Here is a 21,807-nt window from a genome sequence, read left to right as displayed (position 1 = left end):
ACCCCATGAGACACTTGTGTAGTGTTACTTATATGTTACATCACGTTGCGTCAGGTAACACCATGTCTGTGCGGGTTCAGCAGCTTTAAAGAAAAAGGGAAAACATAAATAATGATCTTTCACGGTTGCACGGATTTTAACACAATATGTAAGCGCTATATAGGTGATATCTATAATAAGGAGCACTTAGAATAACCACATTGGTGACTTTAAAAGTTTACGGCAACATTGTGAAAAGCGTCACAAAGAGGCACGAGTCGTTTTATTTTGAAACCTAAATAGAAACTGCGTTCAGAGATAATCTAGGGAAGTAGTTTCATTTCCTAACAATCCCACTGTACACAAACTGACTGTAGATTAGCCAGCGGCACTGCAGAGGGCGCCGGCGAGCTCGTCCTCGATGATCACAAGTGAAAAGGACCTAAACGGGTAAAACCTGCTTCTAGACAAAAACCCACAAATTACTATTGTCATTATTTTCTGCATACCTATAATTTTTACGACCTAAAACATAACAACAGTTACATCATTTCCTTTATCTTAAAAAAAGAGAATCGGATTTTCCTAAAACCAAACCTGCAAGTTGATTGGTCAATTTAGGATTCACTAGCTTTATGCCCCAAATCAAAATGGCAGATGCCGTAAAGTGTCTTATTATTGCGCTGTCACAAAAAACGCATTTTAACTACAATCGAACCCCGTAAAATATTTTGCCTCACATTCACCTATAAAACACACGATAAAGTCCCCAGCATAAAATCCTCGACGGAATTTACATTTGGGGGCTTCACGTCCACAGGGATGTATTCATTCAGGACTACCTCGCGAGCGCCCTCTAAGAAAATAGAGATCCAAAGAGTGGGCGTTCTCGGAGACGATAGAAGTTCTCTGGTGTTTTTCGCGAGTGGCTTGCTGTATACCGGATACTGTAGCGACCCGTGTCGCTGCAGTGTTGCGCTTTCCTGTTTACGGGCGGGAAGAGCGAACGTAGCTGGGACTGTGGAGCTGCTGTGTTTAAATCTGCAGCACATTTGTTTTAATTCTCCTCGATGTTGACGGTTCGCACGTTTTAATGATACACGGGGGTTTGCGAAGTCGAGTGGATACCTTTTAAGTTGTCAGCTTTTCAAAAGTAAGGAGATTTTGTTTTTGGAGAGTGCGGGGCAGATGGAGGATCCTCCTGCAGATTTTGGTGGTGGCGGCGATGGTGCAGCTGCAGAGGGCCCCATGGTGCAGGTGGCGGATATCTGCTGGCCAGCTGGGGCTCTCCCTGTCCGGCTTATAGAGTGGAAAGTCAAAGCCGGCTCTCTTGTTAACGTGGACTCCGTGCTAGCACTGTGTGCACCCATACCTCAGGAGAAGGGGACTGATGGTGCCAGGCTGCCAGAGAAGAAGGTGAAATCGGACCGTGCTGGAATAGTGAAGGAGTTATGCAGTCAACTTGGAGAAGTCATATCTCCTGGGTGAGTCACCCTGCTTGCTATAGCTCGTTAATGTTAGCTGACCTGTTCCCTGTTTGTGTCAGCTCCGTTTTGTTGCAGCTGTCTTCACGCTCATTGTACCTAAGCTAGCTAACGAGCTAACGCTGTTAACCTGACGTTAGCTTGTTTGCTAGCCACGCTCAAAGCAACACAGTGAAGCGTTTGCTCCGACCAGAGTCAAGTACCGCAAAATAAACAAGCTGGCGTTTCGTCGGGGGGCTTTCAAAATAAAAGCATCGTGTTTTATAAATGTTGTTTTATCGAGCTTTTTCAGGAGTTGTGATTGTAGTGGAAGAGAAAGTTAGAAAACAATTGTATTTGCTAAATCAGAATTTTAGTTAATTTTATTAACCTACAGTAATGATTGAATTCCCAAAGCTCCGCACTTTTGTTTTGAAGGCACGACCACGTGGTAGATGCGCTCGTGCTGTGCTGTTTGCCTTGACGCAGCCACTATCGCGTGCACAAAATTGTATACAAGCAGTGCAGATTGACAGGTAGAAGAGTGACCCTGGAGGCAGCCGTTATCCTCGTGAGCTTGAACCAGCCGTATATATATATACTTTAACGCGTATTAATTCACAGTAACGGGAGAATTAATACGCGTTAATAGCAGTTAATTACCAAAAGAGGAGATTTTGAAGTTCGTTTTAAATGGTTTGACCGGTCTTTTTGTGCTTTATTATGTATTAGCATCACTTTTTATGCGAATTATATATCAGATTTAAAAGAAATGTTCTGTTTTTGAAATCTTTACATTTAAATTCGACACCTTTTGATATTGATACACATTCAAAGCTGATATAGTTGTTATTTGCTGTTAGGAAAGGGTCGTGCTGCTTTCAGGTACTCTTTGTAAACTCTTGCTCCCTGCTTAATCTACTGCTAGCTATTTATAGTACTTTTACAGCGTCTTATTATTACAGCTAAATAAAATAAAACACCTAACTAATACCTTTCTTTATATGTTTCTTTATATACTTGCATGCTACAGTTAATGAGAATCTGTGCACAGTCTCAGGCTTCAGTTTGCAAGCAAGTAAACTGGGTCTTTAATTATTTTCCTGTTTTTTTTTCCTTTTTGCAGGGGCACCATAGCCAGAATAGAAGAATGCAGCCATCCCATTGTCATGAAGGGCTTATGTGCCGAATGTGGTCAAGATCTAACTCAGTAAATACATGCTTTATCTCTTTCTTTCTTTTTTTGTTTGTTTGTCTTTAACTTAAATCTTTGTGTTTTTCTGATCTGCTCATGCATTTCCCCCCAAGAACTACAACTTACCCCTTTTTATTACATAGATATATCTATAAACAATAAAACAAACTAAAATGGAACAGCAAACCACTCATTTGGGATGGATGTCACGGTTGCGTCATTTCACATGCTGGTGGCAGAAGAAAAGGGGGGGGGGGAAAGTGAACAAAACCTAGCAAAATGAGTAAATGAAAACTATTCTGAAAACATTGGTCAAAAAATTAAAAACATGTTTTCTTTAAAAAAAGATAGCTGTGACGTTTACCCAACGCTGTTTTCAAAGACAAAAACCAAGCAAAATGCCATTATTGGTAGGCTTTAAATGTACAAACATGATTAAATGTAAACCAAAATAATATGATGATAATATCTTTGATATTACATTTACTCAATTGTATGAATGAACTTAAACTTAGCTAAGCATTTGAACTATGTGATATCATTGTTTTTAAAATGTGATTACAGAGGATGTTTTAGTAGGGAGGCATTTGTAGATCTAGAGAGTCCAGACTTTGTTTTTCCACTTGTTCAACACCATCTATGTATGGAAGCTCCATAGAACCTATGTCTTATAAAGCCTTATTTTCTGTCCTTGTGCTTTGGGTAAAGGCAGTATGTCTTTCTTTTGTTTTCTCTGTCTTCTCTGTCTGTTTTCTTGGAGCCTGTCCAGCCTGTCATAGGAGTGATAGATGCCAGTCTATCACTATCACTAATCCAGAGAGACAGACATTCATTCACACTTAGATTTACCTCTGTGGCCAATTTAGAATCACCAGTTTAACCTAATATACAAGTGTTTGATCTGTGGGGCAAAGCTCATCTACAACACTTACCTCAAGATACTTAAAAAGCACATTATTGTTGTTTATATACATAATCTACTCAATTGATTTGATTTGATTTTTGAAAGGTTGCTACAGCTAGTTAGCTCAAACAACAATCTACTGGTTGACTTTCAGTTAGAGTCAAACCCTTTGCAAGATGCAAAAAGGTTCTCAGGAGCTTTTCAAACCATTTTTTACCCCTCAGCCATTAAAGTTAAAATGAGTATAAATCTCAAAGTCAAAGGTTAAATGTTATACAAATGTGATAACTCGAGGCTCGTAGGCTTTTAAAATTGATACCATAGGTGTTCCTTCTCGGAGGCTGAGGGGTAACGCTGGCTGTTACCAGTAATTTTAATATATATACTTCTCTTCTGCCCCACCTCTGAAGAATTTGGTTGCAGCCAATGTCCACCCCTCACTGAGCCTGGCTGTGCCAGAAGTATCTTTCTATTAGATGTGAGTTCTTTCTTCCCACTGTCTCTAAGTGCTAGCTCATATAATCTTCTCATTATTGGAGTTCTCTCTCTAATAATGTAGAGACATTTATATTTTTGATACAAAAAGGCTAAGGTTACATACGCGGCATTAACCAGTTATATTTAATGTCTAAGTTACTTGTGGTCTCTCAACTCAAGCAGCCTGTTTGCTGGGAAACAGTCCTGTATAAATGGTAAAAAGTTCATGCTGACAGTGCCATGCAGGCACCAGTTGTAGTCGTGGTTCAGTTAGAGAATACTTTTGGAACCTCATAACTTTGAAGCTCATACTTTTACTGAAATTAAACACTGACTGAATGTAGTGCTTGCGATATAACCTGATTCATTTATTGCCATCAGATGGTGCCAGAGATCATATACAGAGTGCAGAGCTGCAGCTCTGGTCCCAAATCAAGCACTCGCACTCTGCAGTTTTTCTTTGTATCACTTTGGTAAAGCAAGAGCATTTGAAGCTATTAATAAAACTCCAAAACACACCAAATGATTTTTACATAGACCCACAGTCTGTGTTTTACTATAATTGCTGCTGCTGCTGTTGTTGTTGTTGTTGTTGTTGTTGTGGTTGTTGTTGTGAAGTAAAAGTCTGGCTCTTTTTCTGAAGGTATCAATATTGAAGACAGAGTTTACATGATGTGGCACAGAATTGCCTCAGCAGGTGTCACTTTTGGATGTCATGTTAACATATTCCTGAAGTAGCTTGAAATGCTCACCATCACTTTGTAAGTGAGGTATATTCTGTGCTCACTGCAAACATAGCGGCTGTCAAGTGGAGCAGTTTCAAATCTGCATGTTTTTCAAAGCTCTCTTTTTATTCCCGGCGCAATATGTTCAAGGACCTGAGAGATACAAAAAATGTGTGACGCCCACTCTGTTTTTCTTTCTCAGGCTCCAGAGCACAAATGGGAACCAGCAAACTCCCATCTCCACAGCAACAGTCTCCATGGTGCATAGTGTCCCTGAGCTGATGGTGAGCTCTGAGGTGAGTCATATGATGAAGCTACGTGGAGGACTGGACTGGCAGGCCAGATAAACCTTACGCGTGTGTGTTTGTTTTTGTTTTGTTTTTGTTTTTTTATTGCAAAAGTCGAGTAGTCCTAATTCCGGTAAATATGACTTGCATTTTTATGATTGATTAATCAGTTAAATGTAGGTGACCACGCATTTGCAAGTTCTTGACTGGTCTTACCAAGAGCGCTATTCCGCTAGTACTTACTCGGCTTGACTCAACGCAACTCTGTTTCAGTCGTTTTCCATCACAATTGAGTAAGATCTAATGCAGGTGCAGTCGTTATAGCAACGGCAGAAAGTCCTGTGATGTCATTTGAATGCGACACAAACACAACAACAATGATGCCAAGGTATATCTGCTGCTATGTGGTGTGTGTGTGTGTGTGTGTGTGTGTGGGGTGGGGGGGGGGGGGGGGGGGTCACAGTGTTGTGTTCTTCTGTAGCCATTTCCCTTGTTGCTGGGTGTCACTCGCTTGCATACAGTCTGTTGATGTCACATTTTCAATTTGCCTCAGATCACTTGGAATCCCACCCGAGTACTGGTACCATTAGGTAGTACTACCACCTAATGAAAAACCATAAAAAGAGCCAAGCTGAACCGAGTAGGTACTACTGAAAAAGGCCTGTAATAGCTGCTTTGACATTGAGCCAATTCATTTCGACCTAAATCAGAGTAAATGTGCAGTAAACATGAAATAAAGTAATGTGATAAAGTTTTTACAGACTTCTGTGCTGTCCTGTGAAACTCTTAAGTGCACCCTGCGATTCAGTAGGCTATCAAACCAGTCCTAACAGTAATAACTTGAAGTAATTGCTAATAATATAGAACACAGTTGTTATGGAAGAACTGACGCTTTACAATGTTGCTTCAGTTCATTGAGGTTTGCAGGAAAGGTTCAACTCCTGCAGCATCTTGATTCTTTTCTTTTTCAGCTATTCTTTTGTAGATTTGCTGCTTGGGATCTTTGTCCTGCTATTTAACAACGTTTCTGCCAAGCTTTAGCTTTTTAATAGATGACCTTATATTTGATGCTACAGTACTTTGGCATAGAGAGTACTTAATAGTCGACTTGGGGACTACAAGGAGCCCGGGACTGTGGTTGCAAAACAAGCTCAAACCTTCACACCTCCACCACTGTGCTCGACAGCTGGAATGAGGTGTTGATTTGGTTTTCACCAGACGTGGCTTTGTGCAATTTGGCCTTTGTTCACACATTTCCAGTGGCTTGTTCATATGCAACTTTGCAAATGTGTTATTTGTAGAGAGACAAAGTTTTCTTCTGGCAGAAAAATGCTACACTTCTCCAGTCTTCTTATACTGTAACAAACTTTAGTATGCTATCTGAGTCTTGTAGAGTAATTTGTTTGTTTACATTCTCTCTCTGAGGATGTGCAGTCTGACTTTGGGCTGAATTTGGTGGAACATCCACTCCTGGGAAGATTTACCTTTAATATTTTGTCTTGGGAATAATCCTTGTGGCTTCAGAACCAGGAACCTCAGATTGTTTGGAAATGGTCTTCTCACAGCAACAATTGCTTCTCTAAAATAAGCCTGACATCTTTCCTTCTTTGATGTTGTTAACGCTCATGTTGTTCATTCTCACACTTAACAATGGGATCTGTGTCCATCTTTTATATACAGGCCATAGCTTTAAAAGCAGAGAGAATTTTATTTTAAATGAGAGCATAAACAAATGACCTGGACGCAGCTACTGTTCGTTAAGTTTCTATCAAGCACTTAACTAACAATTTCACACAAACTTAAACAAAAAATTCTTAACCATAAACCTTGAAAATATCTCTCTCTAATATCTCTTGCACCTGTGCTGTACAAAAACACAACCTAGAGTGTGCAAACGTTTTTCTAATTTTCCACTCATTACCTTCAATCGCTCCCAACAGCAAGCAGAACAGCTGGGCAGAGAGGACCAGCAGAGACTGCACCGCAACAAAAAGCTGGTCCTAATGGTAGATCTGGACCAGACGCTGATTCACACCACTGAACAGCACTGCCAACGGATGTCCAACAAGGTATTGGTCTCCCCTCATACAACTATCACTGTCAGCAGGGTTTTTATTCTACCACGTCTTTTGATTTCTAGCAAAGTGCTATTTTGAAACACTCGTACAATGTAGCTTTTGTTGAACAGCCTCCGCTGTAGCAACAAGACACTGCTATAGGATATTGATAAATGCTAAAATGATCTCTAAAAGTAGCGCAAATAAAAGAATCATAAATCAGTCTGTAATGTAGCTACACACACAAACACACACTAAGCTGCTGAGCCTGCCCATGTATTTCACAAGTCCTTGTTTTCCCATTAAAAACAAGATCAAGGGGTTTTCAGTTTGTCGGCAATGATAATGTCTTTAATAGTGCATCCTGATACCCAACCCTGCAGCTTCTTTCTGACGTTTTCTTAATCTCTTGTTGTGTCCTTCAGGGCATTTTCCACTTCCAGCTTGGCCGAGGAGAGCCTATGCTTCACACACGACTTCGCCCACACTGCAAGGAGTTCTTGGAGAAAATCGCCAAGCTCTATGAGCTGCATGTCTTCACATTTGGGAGCCGCCTTTATGCACACACCATTGCTGGTAAGGAGCGTATTGTTTTACATGTTGCAGCACCTTTCCACTTTAAAGTTCGGATATGTATTAAATCACCTTACACTTTCACTTTTTGCATTTTGACACTTTGGGAAACTTTTCACCTTGTACTACCCGTTTGTGTCCATAAGAGGGGAGTGTCTGCTCATACTTTGTGTTCTTGCTGATGTTTTGTTGGATCACTTATCTATCTGCAAGCTGCAGTTGTACTTAAACTTTAAAACGCTTACTAAACCCATGTAATGTCTCAGATGTTAGCAGGTTTCTTGCCAAGTTTGCAGATATTTACTTTGCACAGCGCTTGGCTGCTCAAAGTAATCCTGATGTTGCTTTCTTTCTAAATGAAAATATTTTACAGCTTTCTGATTCAGTAACGTTATATTGATATGTTAGTGTGTCTAAGCAGCTTGTTTTTAGTATTCTGGGTGCAAACTTTCATCAGGCAATAAATGGTAGGGGCAGTCTCACTCTAGTACTGTTCTGCCTCCATATGATGAATGTTTAATGCATTTTGAATTGGATTTTACTGCTGACCCTGATGCAGTGATTCAACATGTTTGAGATCAGCGCTCCTGCCATTGACAGCTTTTGCTGTGGTTTCGCAGCCTGTACAGTGGCTGTCCTGTTTAGTCACTGTACATTACTGTCCACGTTTCTTGATAGACATTTTATTTCAGTAAAAATCCCTGGGAAACTTGGATTGATTGCATTCAGGAAGACCAAAGAGAAGGTCAAGAAAAGCTTGTCAGTTTAAGAAAAATATCCACTGTTGTGTTGAAGAAGTGGTTACAGTTGCATAGATTAAAAAAATAATAATAATTTAAATCTGCATTTTTTTTGCTTTTCTTTATAGGCTTCCTGGATCCTGAAAAGAAGCTTTTCTCTCATCGAATCCTTTCTAGAGATGAATGCATCGATCCATTCTCAAAGACTGGGAATCTTAGGTGAGAATTTCCTACCTAAGACTAGATCGGTCGCTCACAGCTTAGTCTAGTGATCAGTCCTTGTCTTCTGTCTGGACTCTACTATACAGGGTTTTGTTTTAAAAACAAAGAGAAAGATTCGGGGTATGTTTCTTTTGGTTTTCTTTGGTGGTTATGTAAGGATTTGATTCTAGTATTTACACTCGGTTTCCAGTTGTGTAACAAGTTGTTATGCTTTGCCTTCTCCTCTGATTGGCTGTGTTCCGAGTGCGTGGAGGAGAGACTTTACACAGGGGGCGGAGCAGTGAGACACAAGGTGAAACAGAGAGCAGAGGAGCAAAATAAGCGTGACAACAAAATGAGTAGAGAATTCACTGAGTAAAAAAACATGAATAAAACATTTCTTTTTGTTCCGTTTTTCTTTTTTTCTTTGTTTGTTTTTGTTTTAAGCAGATAATAACCAAAAACCCAGGAGCTGGTTAATCCAAATAATTTTCTTAGCGCCATTATCCATTTGTTTAATGTCTTTATTGTCATTGTTTGTTCATGTTTGTGCAGCACAAATGGTAGAGCTCTATTGTTCTTTCTCAGTGTCACTTATGAGTGGTTGCCAGCGATGCCTCTTCTTGGAAACCCAAAAGCGGAACTTTGATATAAGAAATTGATGTTCCCTTTATTTCCCTGTAACCACAAATAACACTACTAGATTTTTAATGGGCTGTCTGTGTTGAGCATCTGCCATGACGCTCAGCAGTTTTACTGTTGTTTTGAGCACTGTCTTTCTTTCTTTCTTTCTTTCTTTCTTTCTTTCCTGGATAGAAACCTTTTTCCTTGTGGAGATTCGATGGTCTGTATCATCGATGACCGAGAGGATGTGTGGAAATTCGCACCTAACCTCATCACTGTGAAGAAATACATTTACTTCCAGGGCACGGGAGACATCAATGCTCCTCCGGGATCACGGGAAGCTCAGATGGCCAGGAAAGGTATGGTTCACCCACTCATCTTTGATAAGGTAATATGTCCATTAAAAACAATCTGGACCAACAATTCTTTTATGCAGGTAAACACCCTGTAATAAGATTATTTTCTTCTTCCTGCTCCTTTTCACACATGGTTGTAGTGCTTTTTGATAGAAAGTGTGGTTGGTTTGTTTGAATTGTTGTACCAAGTGTGAAATAAATAAATAAATAAATAAAATAAAAATAAGTGATGCTTAGAGAAGTTTAATTGGAAAACACACTATCTCATGGTTCTCTGCCTTTAATCAGAAATTTATGCCTGCAGTGGTGATGGGAATCTTTGTGGGAAGTGTCTGGGCTATAGTTGAGGGTCACTTCCAACAATCAACTATTTTATTTATTTATTTAATGACGCAGTCAGATAAACAGGAGCCGAATTAATTGTCCAGTTTCAGACATTACATAGATTGTTCACTAAATGCTTTCGTTTCTGTTTCTGTCTGGATCAGATATTAATGTTCCTCAAAAGACTGTAAAAATGTAGCAAATTGTACATTTGTTTAAAAACGAAGAAACTTCACAACCACAGACGAGGCTCCCGTAACCTCAACCACTAATATGTCAAGTTCAATTCAATTCAATTTTATTTATATAGCGCCAAATCAACAAAAACAACAACAGTCACCTCAAGGCGCTTTATATTGTACAGTAGATCGTACAGTAATAGATACAGAGAAAAACCCAACAATCATATGACCCCTATGAGCAAGCACTTTGGTGACAGTGGGAAGGAAAAACTCCCTTTTAACAGGAAGAAACCTCCAGCAGAACCAGGCTCAGGGAGGGGCTGGGCCATCTGCTGCGACCGGTTGGGGTGAGAGAAGGAAGACAGGATAAAAGACATGCTGTGGAAGAGAGACAGAGGTTAATAACAGATATGATTCAATGCAGAGAGGTCTATTAATACATAGTGAGTAAGAAAGGTGACTGGAAAGGAAAAGCTCAATGCATCATGGGAATCCCCCGGCAGCCTACGTCTATTGCAGCATAACTAAGGGAGGATTCAGGGTCACCTGGTCCAGCCCTAATTATATGCTTTAGCAAAAAGGAAATTTTAAGCTTAATCTTAAAAGTAGAGATAGTGTCTGTCTCCCGAATCCAAACTGGAAGCTGGTTCCACGGAAGAGGGGCCTGAAAACTGAAGGCTCTCAATTCAATTCAATTTTATTTATAAAGCGCCAAATCACAACAAAAGTCGCCTCAAGGCGCTTCATAGGTACAGAGAAAAACCCAACAATCATATGACCCCCTATGAGCAAGCACTTTGGGACAGTGGGAAGGAAAAAAGCTGGTTCCACAGAAGAGGGGCCTGAAAACTGAAGGCTCTCCCTCCCATTCTACTTTTAAATACTCTAGGAACAACAAGTAGGCCTGCAGAGCGAGAGCAAAGTGCTCTAATAGGGTTATATGGTACTACAAGGTCATTAAGATAAGATGGGGCCTGATTATTTAAGACCTTGTATGTGAGGAGCAGGATTTTGAATTCAATTCTGGATTTAACGCGAAGCCAATGAAGGGAAGCCAATACAGGAGAAATCTGCTCTCTCTTTCTAGTCCCTGTCAGGACTCTTGCTGCAGCATTTTGGATTAGCTGAAGGCTTTTCAGCGAGTTTTTTGGACATCCTGATAATAATGAATTGCAGTCGTCCAGCCTGGAAGTAATAAATGCATGAACTAGTTTTTCAGCCTCACTCTGAGACAGGATATTTCTAATTTTAGAGATGTTGCGCAAATGGAAGAAAGCAGTCTTACATATTTGTTTAATATGTGCGTTGAAGGAAATATCCTGGTCAAAAATGACTCCAAGGTTCCTCACAGCGTTACTGGAGGCCAAGGTAATGCCATCCAGAGTAAGAATCTGGTTAGATACCATATTTCTAAGCTTTTCAGGGCCGAGTACAATAACCTCAGTTTTATCTGAATTAAGAAGCAGAAAGTTAGCGGCCATCCAGGTCTTTATGTCTTTAAGACATTCCTGCACTTTAACTAATTGGTGTGTGTTATCTGGCTTCATAGATAGAGCTGGGTGTCATCTGCATAGCAGTGAAAATGTATGCTATGTCTTCTAATGATACTGCCTAAGGGAAGCATGTATAATGTAAACAGAATTGATCCTAGCACTGAACCCTGTGGAACTCCATAATTAACCTCAGTGTGTGAAGAGGACTCTCCATTTACATGCACAAATTGGAGTCTGTTAGATAGATATGATACAAACCACTGCAGTGCAGTACCTGTAATACCTACAGCATGTTCTAATTGCTCTAATAGGATATTATGGTCGACAGTATCGAATGCTGCACTGAGGTCTAGCAGGGCAAGCACAGAGATGAGTCCACTGTCAGAGGCCATAAGAAGATCATTTGTAACCTTCACTAAAGCTGTTTCTGTGCTGTGATGAGCTCTGAAACCTGACTGAAACTCTTCAAATAAACCATTCCTCTGTAGATGATCTTTTAGCTGTTTGACAACTACTCTTTCAAGGATGTTTGATATGAAAGGAAGGTTGGAGATTGGCCTATAATTAGCTAAGACTGCTGGGTCTAGAGATGCTTTTTGAGTAAAGGTTTAACTACAGCCAGCTTGAAGACCTGTGGTACATAGCCGATTATTAGAGATAGGTTGATCATATTTAAGATCGAAGCATTAATTAATGGCAGGACTTCTTTGAGGAGTTTTGTAGGAATGGGGTCTAAAAGACACGTTGATGGTTTGGAGGAAGTAATTATTGAAGTTAACTTAGAAAGATCAATTGGAGAAAAAGAGTCTAAATGAATATCAATGGTACTGAAAGTAACTGTAGATAATACTACATCTGTGGGATGATTATTGGTAATTTTTTCTCTAATGATAAGAATTTTATTTGTGAAGAAGTTCATGAAGTCATTACTAGTTAACGTTAAAGGGATTGTTGGCTCAAGGGTACTCTGACTTTGTCACTTTTCAAGGACCAAGAAGCTATGTTCTTCTTTTATACTGCCAGTCTTCAGAACTAATAACACTGACATCAACAGTGCTATTTTTAAATTTTTATTTAATAATTTAGCATATTTACATGCCAAAACTAGCACAACCAACTTATCTTACCCAGACAACCAGAACTATCAATGTTGGCATCCTGATTTCATTGAAGAAATTGTGAGTATCAAACACTTAATTTCTGCCGTCCTGCTGAGCTGAATTGTGATGCACCATTTTTCAATCACATTATATTTATGAATAAATCAGAGACCAGGTGGTAGTTCAATATTCTAAAGCAATATAGTGGACAAAGCTCTGAGGCATTCGGTATTGCTCTCAAATATTTATTCCCCAGTAGATCTACTTTTCTGTTTATATTATAAACCCCACTGATTCAAACACAGAAGATTTCAGCCATATTTTCTATTAAAAAAATTTAATATGATAAAGATTGATCTTAAAATTTTAATGAGCCGTTTATGTTGTGGTCCAGCTGAAGCTTAGCCTATTGCATGGTTAACTGATATATCACTAAATAAAAATAAATAAATAAATAAATAAATAACAATATAGGACCAGAGCTGTGTGGGTTATATCATGGGTGAGTTCCAGTTACATTAAATGAAAAGTTCTTGCTCTTACCACGCAATTGTCAACCTTTCTAAGCTTGAAATGCATCACATAATGTCAGAGTAATTGGTTCTTTGTACTTTGGAATATATTAGCCTTTTTTGAAAAGTTTGTTTGTTCACTATTTAATTTGCTGAATTCTCTTTCTGATGGCTGATGCACACTGGCCTGCCTCCTCAGATTATTTCACTGCCCTCTCTCGTCCATCCAGCCCTGTGGGTCACAGTGATACAGCATGCTTGTTTGAACAAGGAACCTCATTCGAAGTTTGCAGTAGATCTTTCTATCTTATTAAAATGATAAACTCCTTTGCTTGAAGAAAACATGACAACCCGATTCCAAATTTTTCTTTTTTAATTCTGTGCTGCTGATTGGTTAGCACAAAGCGAGTTGCTTTCACCGGAGTGATTCAGTGTACACAACCTCAATTTGTCTTAGAGGAAGACTCTGCTCCAAGAAGTGTTTGCCAAAAGGGGAAATTGGAACAGCGCTTCCTGAGCAAAAATCTAGGAGTGTGAAATGTCAGGAGGGTTATTAGTGAGAGGTTTATAATTGGAGGGCAACAGACCTTCCAGAATTAATATAAAACATGTAACCATCAGCTCGAATAAAGTTATGTGGTTCAAAAAAAGGGAAAATGATGCAGGTTAAAATGGTGCAGAGAGCACTGCCTGCATAGGGTTTAACCACACCTGAGACATTTTTATTGCTCTTCAACATGTTGCTCTTCACCAGGGATTTCATACAGTCTTGTTCTTCCTCTACCCATGTGTGTTCTGGTACCTAACAACAATGGAATCATTAAGTTAATCGGTACTCAGTAGTACTAATGTAACTCAGTTGGTAACCAGGTTTAATACCCACCCTACTGTTGGCAAATGAAATGATGTGCTGACATGTCCCAAATATCTTTAGCATGGTGGAAGTGAAGAATAATCAGCTAGCTAGCCATACAATCCTCGAAATCGTTCCACCAATAATGAAAAAACACTTTAGACCCGATCCTGTCCTGAAATACACCACCTCACCAACATGTGAGTTTTTTTAGGGAAGTAAGGCACATGTTTGGGGGGCAAAAATTAAAATAATATACTTGGAGTGAGATGGGGAAAAATATTAATTAATGTATTGATTGCCCATTTCACTTTTTTCATAATGGACAGAATAAAAAAACACATTCCATCTTTCTATGAATTTGTTTTCTAAGAATTTTATAAACCAGCACAGTTCTTTTATTCATTAGTTCATTACCATTTTGTTGCTGTCAGTACTCCATTACTAGTACTGCAACTCTAGTATCAATGCACAACCTCTGTTGAGCACATCAGTTGTAGAAGATAATCTTTGATGACCACTGGCAGTAGCTAAGTCCTTAACTCACCTTTTTAATTGTTGTTGTAACTTTTGGGAATCAGAAGCTGATCTCACTGTAGTCCCACCTCTAGGTTCTAATTCGTGTGTCCTTGAATACTTTTAAACTTCTATGTGTTTTTCCAGCAGGAGGCTCTTCGAGTCGACCAGCAGAGAGCACAGAACAAACAGGGACGCTTGGTGTCGATGAGCAAAATAATGGCCTCAGGAAAAGGGCAAAGGACAATAATGTTTCCAGAAAGGAAGAGTCCATAGCACCTCAGTCTTCTCAGGACATGCCATCAAAAGAACGGACACACCCGACAGCGGATGAGGACGAATCGGGACAAAATAAAGGTTCAGAGACTGAAACAAAACCTGTGGAAGAATCCAAGGACACCCAGAGAGATGAGATTACAAATGTTAAGGAAGACGATACAAATGGGACGCGAGAGGACAAGGAAGGTGCAAACTCATCGGCACCAAGACATGAGTCCAATAACCTAGACTTTGACCTTTCCAGTGACAGTGACAGTGACTCCATTACAGAAAAGCCCCCCTCATCAGAGAGTGACGGTGAAAGTAGGTCTGGCCAGACAAAGGAATCCGGTCAGGAAGGAACCACGCAAGAACCTGCTTGTAAGGATGGGGCAAAGGAAGAGGACAGTAAAGGCAGAGCTGAAGGTGAAAGCAGCTCTGACTCACCAGAGCCTTCAGTTCTTCTGCCTGACCCCGAGCTCGGAAATGGCTGCTCAGATAGGAGAGAGCCAGAAACAGAGTCCCAGAATAGTGAACAGTCTGGTGTTACCATGGGCGAGGAGCTGCTGGATCAGAGTATGGAAGATGACGAGGAAGAGGAGGAAGAAGCTGATAATGACCAGGACGATCATCTCATCTATTTAGAGGAGGTGCTTGAAAGGATCCATGCAGAGTATTACGCCCGCTATGAGGCATACTTGAGGAAGGAGGCCTCTGAAATTCCGGACATTCGGAAGATCGTCCCAGAGCTGAAAAACAAGACACTGGAGGGGACGACGATAGTATTCAGTGGTCTGTACCCCACTAACTACCCCATGGAAAGAACCCGTGAGTACTATCATGCCAAAGCGCTGGGGGCCAAGATCAGCAAGAATCTGATTCTCAGTGCACAAAATCCCAATCGGACAACACATCTCATCGCAGCAAGAGCCGGTATGTACAGATGCGTGCTAGTTAAAGTATAGTGTATAGGCTTTGCTGGTACTGAGTGGTGATGTCGCAAGTTACATGTACTGTATTAAAAGATGGATGAAGCCATAAGCGTGAAGCAGAGATCCCTTAAACCTGGGACGCATAATGGACAACAGGGGGCAATCTCATTCTCAGTTGATTTATTCCTTTAAGGAATATTTAATTAATGATGGAGTGATTATGTATATAATCACTAGTTTCAACCCTACTTCTTAATAGTTGTGCATAGTGTTCTCAGCTTTAGTTAAATCTGACAATTCAGTTTTTATGGGTTTATTTTCAAGCGTTTCCAAAAAAGAGTGGATTTCAAGTGCTGAACGCCTGCTACCTTTCACTCTTTTTCTGACCTGTTATTTAGCAAGATATAGTTAGTGATTTTCTTTAAGGTAACAATATGCTGGAACTGTGTGATTAATGCAAATTATGGTTTGCTAATGGTGACATTTGGTGAATGGTGAATTTAAGAAAGCTCACGTAAGGCTTGTTTAAATGTCAGTGAATAAAGTGTCATTAGAGTTGATGTATCGTAGAGGTCAGGCATACAGTTAAGCAGTGCGCTGGTGTGACGAGTTCTGGTTAAACTTACGAACATGGTTTAGTTCTTTGCATCAGTACCAATGAAGCTGCAGCAGCATGCTCTGTTTGCCGAAACAGAAACTCAGTAAGGTGGTTATCAGTGAGATTAGATTACACTGACATGCATATGAGCATGCATGCAAGAATGCAGCATCAACGAAAACTAACATTTAGAGATGTAATTGTAAATACAATGAATGACTAATGGAGGAAAAATGTATTGTCATAGCTATACAGCTTTTCTTTATGGAAGAAAGTGTTTCCCCAGGAATGAAGTGCATACGTGAATAGATATGAAAGTTTGTTTTAATGTTGTGCTAAAAATAAAAACATACAGATTTAAGTAACATTACTTGAGTGAAATGAAATGAATGAAGTGAAATTCATACACTTTGTTTTTTTCTAATTAGACCTACTGAAGTGAAAGAAACATGTTTTTATGTCAGAGTCCCTTTACCCAGCTTGGAAATTGTAGATTCACGGCTTCCATTGCCACCAATCAAGTTTACCATGTGAATAGAAGCATAGGAAGTGGCACTGTTAACCTGGGATGCAGTCCTGCTGAGAGCAGCACTTGGCAATCAGTCACCTCATACATCACCAGGATAGCCTGAGATGGAATATATGCAGTAGGATACTTAACTGGAAATAACTTCTGAAAATGCCTGTTACGTTGGCTGAACAGCAAAGTGGGCAGCCATGACACACATCCTACGAGAGTTAGTGATTAAATAATCATAGCTTTAACATCTATGCCCACTTAACGACATGGGGTACAGCAGGAAGCTGTTTATGTCCCCCACGTTCTCCTCCATTAAACCTGTCCATCAAGACTCTGTTCTTTGATGGGCCCCTAACACAAACACATACAAACTCGGAGTTAAGTTTTATTTTTGCTGTTAAAGCTGTTAAGGGTATATGGTATCAGAAAAATTAAACTGTCAGATCAATCATTTTAAAAGTTCATTTTGAGTCAAAAAAAAAATAGCCACGTGGATTTGAAGTGGCCATGGCAACTGTGACTATAATCCTGGCAGTCTCTGCCATTCCAGCTTTGCTCTAGACGCAAATATCTCAACAGCTACTGATAGACTGTAATAATTTTTTTCAAACATTAATGGTCATCAAAAGTGAATTCTAATGCATAAATCTGCGTGTCAGTCATATTGGTTTATAAACAAAAACTCAGCTGTACTTGTTTAGTTGCTCATCATAGCTCCATATTGTTATTCTTCTTCTACTTAGCGTAGCTTTGCTGATTCACAGTTTAAATTATAAGAGATATTTATCTTAGCCTGAGCTTTGTTATACCTTTCTTTTTACAACCTCCATATTTGTTGATGATGACTAGATTTAGACATTACAGATTTGAATTCATCACTCAGTAAGACCTGCTGTGGTTGATTTTCAGTAAAGATCAAGTGTAATTTTTCATACCTCAGCCTTTTTTTCCTATTTCATCTCGTTAAGAATGGCTTCTTGAAAGCCATCTTTCCACTGAGAGCATTTTTTGGCTGTTTGACATTGGACATTTAAATTGTAGAGATTAGTTTGTTTTGATACATCTTACTTTTGTAGCTATCAAATAGTAGTATGTTGACCAGGATGTAAATAGATCTGGCAAAATACAGCTGAACTGCAGCTTTGCTCACTTTGCTCAAGCATTCAGCTTGTACATCAAGTACAAGTTTCTGCACTCAGTAATTCAGTCTGATGTCTTTGTGTCTGTAGTGTTATTCAGCACTTTATCAAATAAAACCTGACTTTTAGGAGTTGGATTATGCCCAGATTTGGCAGGGAAAAAAAGAAAAATGAATGGATGTTGACCCCGGTGGTTCCAAGAGATAGATCCTTTGTTATCTTTCAAAAAATATTGGCCAGGTAATTATTTTCTGCTTTCCAGTAGGGAAAGTGGGATCATCTATCTGAATTATTCAGCAGACGCAGAGTGAGTGCGTGTTTGGTAATGGCTTTCGATTGTAAGGTCAAAACTCGCTCGCATTCTCTTCCATCTCTGTCATCCAGGCACCGAGAAGGTCCGTCAGGCACAAGGTTGCAAGCACCTCCACGTTGTCAACCCAGACTGGCTCTGGAGTTGTCTAGAACGGTGGGAGAGGGTGGAGGAGCAGCTCTACCCACTGAAGGAGGATTACTCTAAGACAGCACGGTGAGGGCGTTGTGATCTTATGGAAACCAGCCAATTGATGATTTAAAGCATACTAACTGCAGAAGCCCAAAACTTCACTGACTATTTTTCTTTTTCCTTTTTATTTTTGGTCTGATTAAAGGAGCAACAGTCCAGCACTTCTCCCTGACAATCAGGGCTCCCTGCAGAAACCTATTTTCCACCCAGCACCCATCCACCCGAGAACTCCACCTGCATCTCCAGAGGTTCGCACATATGACTCCATCACAGGGAAACTGATTCGCAGGGGCCCTGCAGTGTCCCGTCCATCAGCCTACCTCCACACGGCAGGATCTTTGTTGCTCTCTGATCCCAGAGAGCAGTCTGGTCTCAGGTACTGCAGGACTTTACCGTGAAATAAACAATATTTTGAGAGGGATCATGGGGGATCATACACCATGTATGATGCATCATGTAATATACCAAATTACACAACCTCAATGCAACAACATTGCACCAGTTTAATAGAGCGTGGAGCACTTCTATCAAAGTATTAATAATCATATCATTACATTTTAAATATGTTGGTTTTCCATTTCTATAATACTGCCATAAACTAGTGCTGAACTCTGAAGCGTCTTATGAAAGTACCTACAGTTTCAGAAAAGTGGCTCAGTGTTTCCACCAGTGTTGGTCAAGTTACTTGAAAAAAGTAATCAGTAACTAATTACTGATTACTTCCCCCAAAAAGTAATCCTGTTACTTTACTGATTACTTATTTTCAAAAGTAATTAATTACTTAGTTACTTAGTTACTTTTTAAAAACACGATTTACAACCTGAATAGGTGATAAAGCGATAGATCTTTCAGCCCAATTCTACTTTTTCTGCATAATCCATCATACAAAATGTAATCAAATGGAAAAGTCTCTTTTTAAAACTTTTATAGTTTTATTAATTTTAATCTTTTAACTTTATGCATCAAGCAAAAATTTAATTATATGCAACATTCTCTGACTGGAAGAAATTTGTTTAATATTTAAACCTATTTTCTGCACATTCCAGCACATAAAATATTTTTTTTTTTGTGTTTACACTCACTCTTTCAAATAGATGCAAGTAAAACACAGCAGAAAATAAATAAAATCAAAGACTAGCGGTCCTGTTGCTCTATTTTCACCTGTACAGCAGGAGTTGGGTAGGCGGAGGTTTACCCTGGTGCAGGTGTGCCGCAGCGGTCAGTGGAAGGATACGGCAGTTTCTCTGTGAATTTTCCATTACGTCATAGCGCACTCGGAGCTTGCTTGGAAGTTTAGGGTTTTTTTTCGCTGTAAAAATATGTTTTCTTCCCACGCACAATGCTAATGGACACTAATGTTTTTGTCACTTTTTATGGAATCAAACTCAAAGTAAGGTCAGTACTTCCACGCTTTAAACGCTGCACGCTCATACTCTCTCCCGCACTCGATATATGATCCATTGTTGATCTGCACACAGCTGTTGTCACAACCGTAGCACTCGCTTACGTCACTGTCATGAGACATTCTCGCAAAAAAATCACGGTTTTAGTAACGCAGTAACGCAGCGTTCCTACGGGAAAGTAACGGTAATCTAATTACCGTTTTTGCAATAGTAATCCCTTACTTTACTAGTTACTTGAAAAAAAGTAATCGGATTACAGTAACGCGTTACAAGTAACGCGTTACTGCCCATCTCTGGTTTCCACATTAAGCCAGTCTGCTTAAAGACAACTCTTTTATATTAGATCTTCAGTGTACTCCTTTGACTCCTGACTCTCATTTAATCTTTACCTTCTTTGTAAACCAAAGCAGCTGCCAGTGTAGTGATAGTCTACTACATGAATTACCCCCGTTGGAGATGTATAGCTTCCTTAGCCATCAACTGAGGAATAATAAAAAGGCTCCAACACCCTGTTATTGTGTGGACTGATGGTCTTTGATGGTCAGGGATATCATCAGCCACGGAGGCTTCACCTCCCAGACAACTCTCCCACCTTGTATTGTTTACATTTTTGAATTCAGGGCAGTCAGATGTTTTCTCCCTATGCAGTGATCAGAATTGCCAGTCGCGTCCTTGTTTGACAGCAATAATGTGGCAGGTGAAAGGATGGCTTCACAGTTCACCTCTGATCTGTCACTCTGTCATTCATCAGTCACCAACATTGCCAGTTTGTCATTGGGATGCCACATGCAGACGCTGACCTGCATGCTTTATAATAACGCCAGAAAATTACAGACTCCAACTTTTAATAGCAGCTCAAAGTGTTTTTAAGTTGAATATATCTGTGATCATACTCTGTAATTAATCATCTAAAGCGGAAAATTGGCTCATTTTATTCATAGATTAGAGGCACTATGGAGTTTTCAGGAAGTTGCATAACCTTGGATTGAATCATCAAAGAAGATCTGCTCAATTAAGCACTGCCAAGAGGAACCGTAGAAAAGTTTGTCTTTCCATTTGCATCTACTGGGCCCTCGTTACAGAGAAGAAAGCCTATCTGTGTGTTTTGTGACTGGTCTACTCCCTTTTACCGCCTACACCTACTTGTCTATGAGCTGATTATGTACAGTGTTTGCAACCTAATTCTGGTGCCTGACATTTCCTGTAAATATCACTATAACATATACAGCATCAAGAATAAAATGAGAAAAATATGACAGAAAAATGATAATGATACTCTTTGTTTTTTTTAATTCATCCTTGTGCCTGGAAGGTGATTCGTTTGGTTCGGTTTGTTTTTCTCTTATCTAAATTTTGAAAATCTTTGTGTTAATCTGCATCTTTATAGAAATGAGAAAAAGTGTCATCGTCTCAATGTTCTAAAAGAAATGTCACAAACTAATCCCGATGTAGATATCCTCTCTAATCCAATTTTTATTTTTATTTTTTTGAAGAGACCTTCCCTGACTTTGTTGGTTGCCTCCAAAGCACATGGAATAACTTCAGTGTGAAGGATGCTCGATGAATTGTCTGTGAAAATCCAAAAGATGTGACAATGCTTCTTTTCAGTTCTCCCAATCAACAGTGAGAAACGCTAACAGCAGCTTAGAAATGGATGCCAGTAATCACAAACGTCAACAAGCAGCAAGCTCCCAGTGCAATAAAGACTCCAGCACTCACGTTGCACAAGGCCAAAAAAGACATTTTAGCTTTGGCTTTCGATAGCCTCATTACTCAATGACATAGTCGCTATGGTTAACCAGCTAATTATTATGTAAGGCATCAAACAAATTCATTGAGTGAGCAGGTAACCTGACATCACATTTGCAAGAAATAGAAATATATTTTACCCCTC

At 39.6% G+C, this 21,807-nt stretch overlaps 1 protein-coding gene across 4 annotated transcripts in view; it reads left to right on the top strand.

Moving 5' to 3' along the window:
- Positions 1-844: 844 nt before the first annotated feature.
- The window catches only part of ctdp1 (CTD (carboxy-terminal domain, RNA polymerase II, polypeptide A) phosphatase, subunit 1), a 96,337-nt gene continuing 75,374 nt past the window's right edge, over positions 845-21,807 (top strand). The window contains exons 1-10 of one of the 4 annotated variants that reach the window (XM_082520709.1): positions 845-1,463; positions 2,569-2,652; positions 4,946-5,039; positions 6,971-7,099; positions 7,513-7,663; positions 8,529-8,619; positions 9,418-9,584; positions 14,709-15,752; positions 18,393-18,534; positions 18,656-18,886. In XM_082520709.1, the coding sequence (XP_082376835.1) occupies positions 1,168-1,463; positions 2,569-2,652; positions 4,946-5,039; positions 6,971-7,099; positions 7,513-7,663; positions 8,529-8,619; positions 9,418-9,584; positions 14,709-15,752; positions 18,393-18,534; positions 18,656-18,886 (2,429 nt within the window). In that variant the 5' untranslated portion in view covers positions 845-1,167. The remainder of the gene's footprint in view (positions 1,464-2,568; positions 2,653-4,945; positions 5,040-6,970; positions 7,100-7,512; positions 7,664-8,528; positions 8,620-9,417; positions 9,585-14,708; positions 15,753-18,392; positions 18,535-18,655; positions 18,887-21,807) is intronic. The other 3 variants (XM_082520708.1, XM_082520706.1, XM_082520707.1) reach the window with 3 other exon arrangements.

The sequence above is a fragment of the Aulonocara stuartgranti genome (genome assembly GCF_965226115.1).
Source record: "Aulonocara stuartgranti genome assembly, chromosome: 22".
Lineage (NCBI taxonomy): Eukaryota > Metazoa > Chordata > Actinopteri > Cichliformes > Cichlidae > Aulonocara > Aulonocara stuartgranti.
Note: the sequence above shows the minus strand (reverse complement) of the source record. Positions and strands in the feature narration are given on the sequence as shown.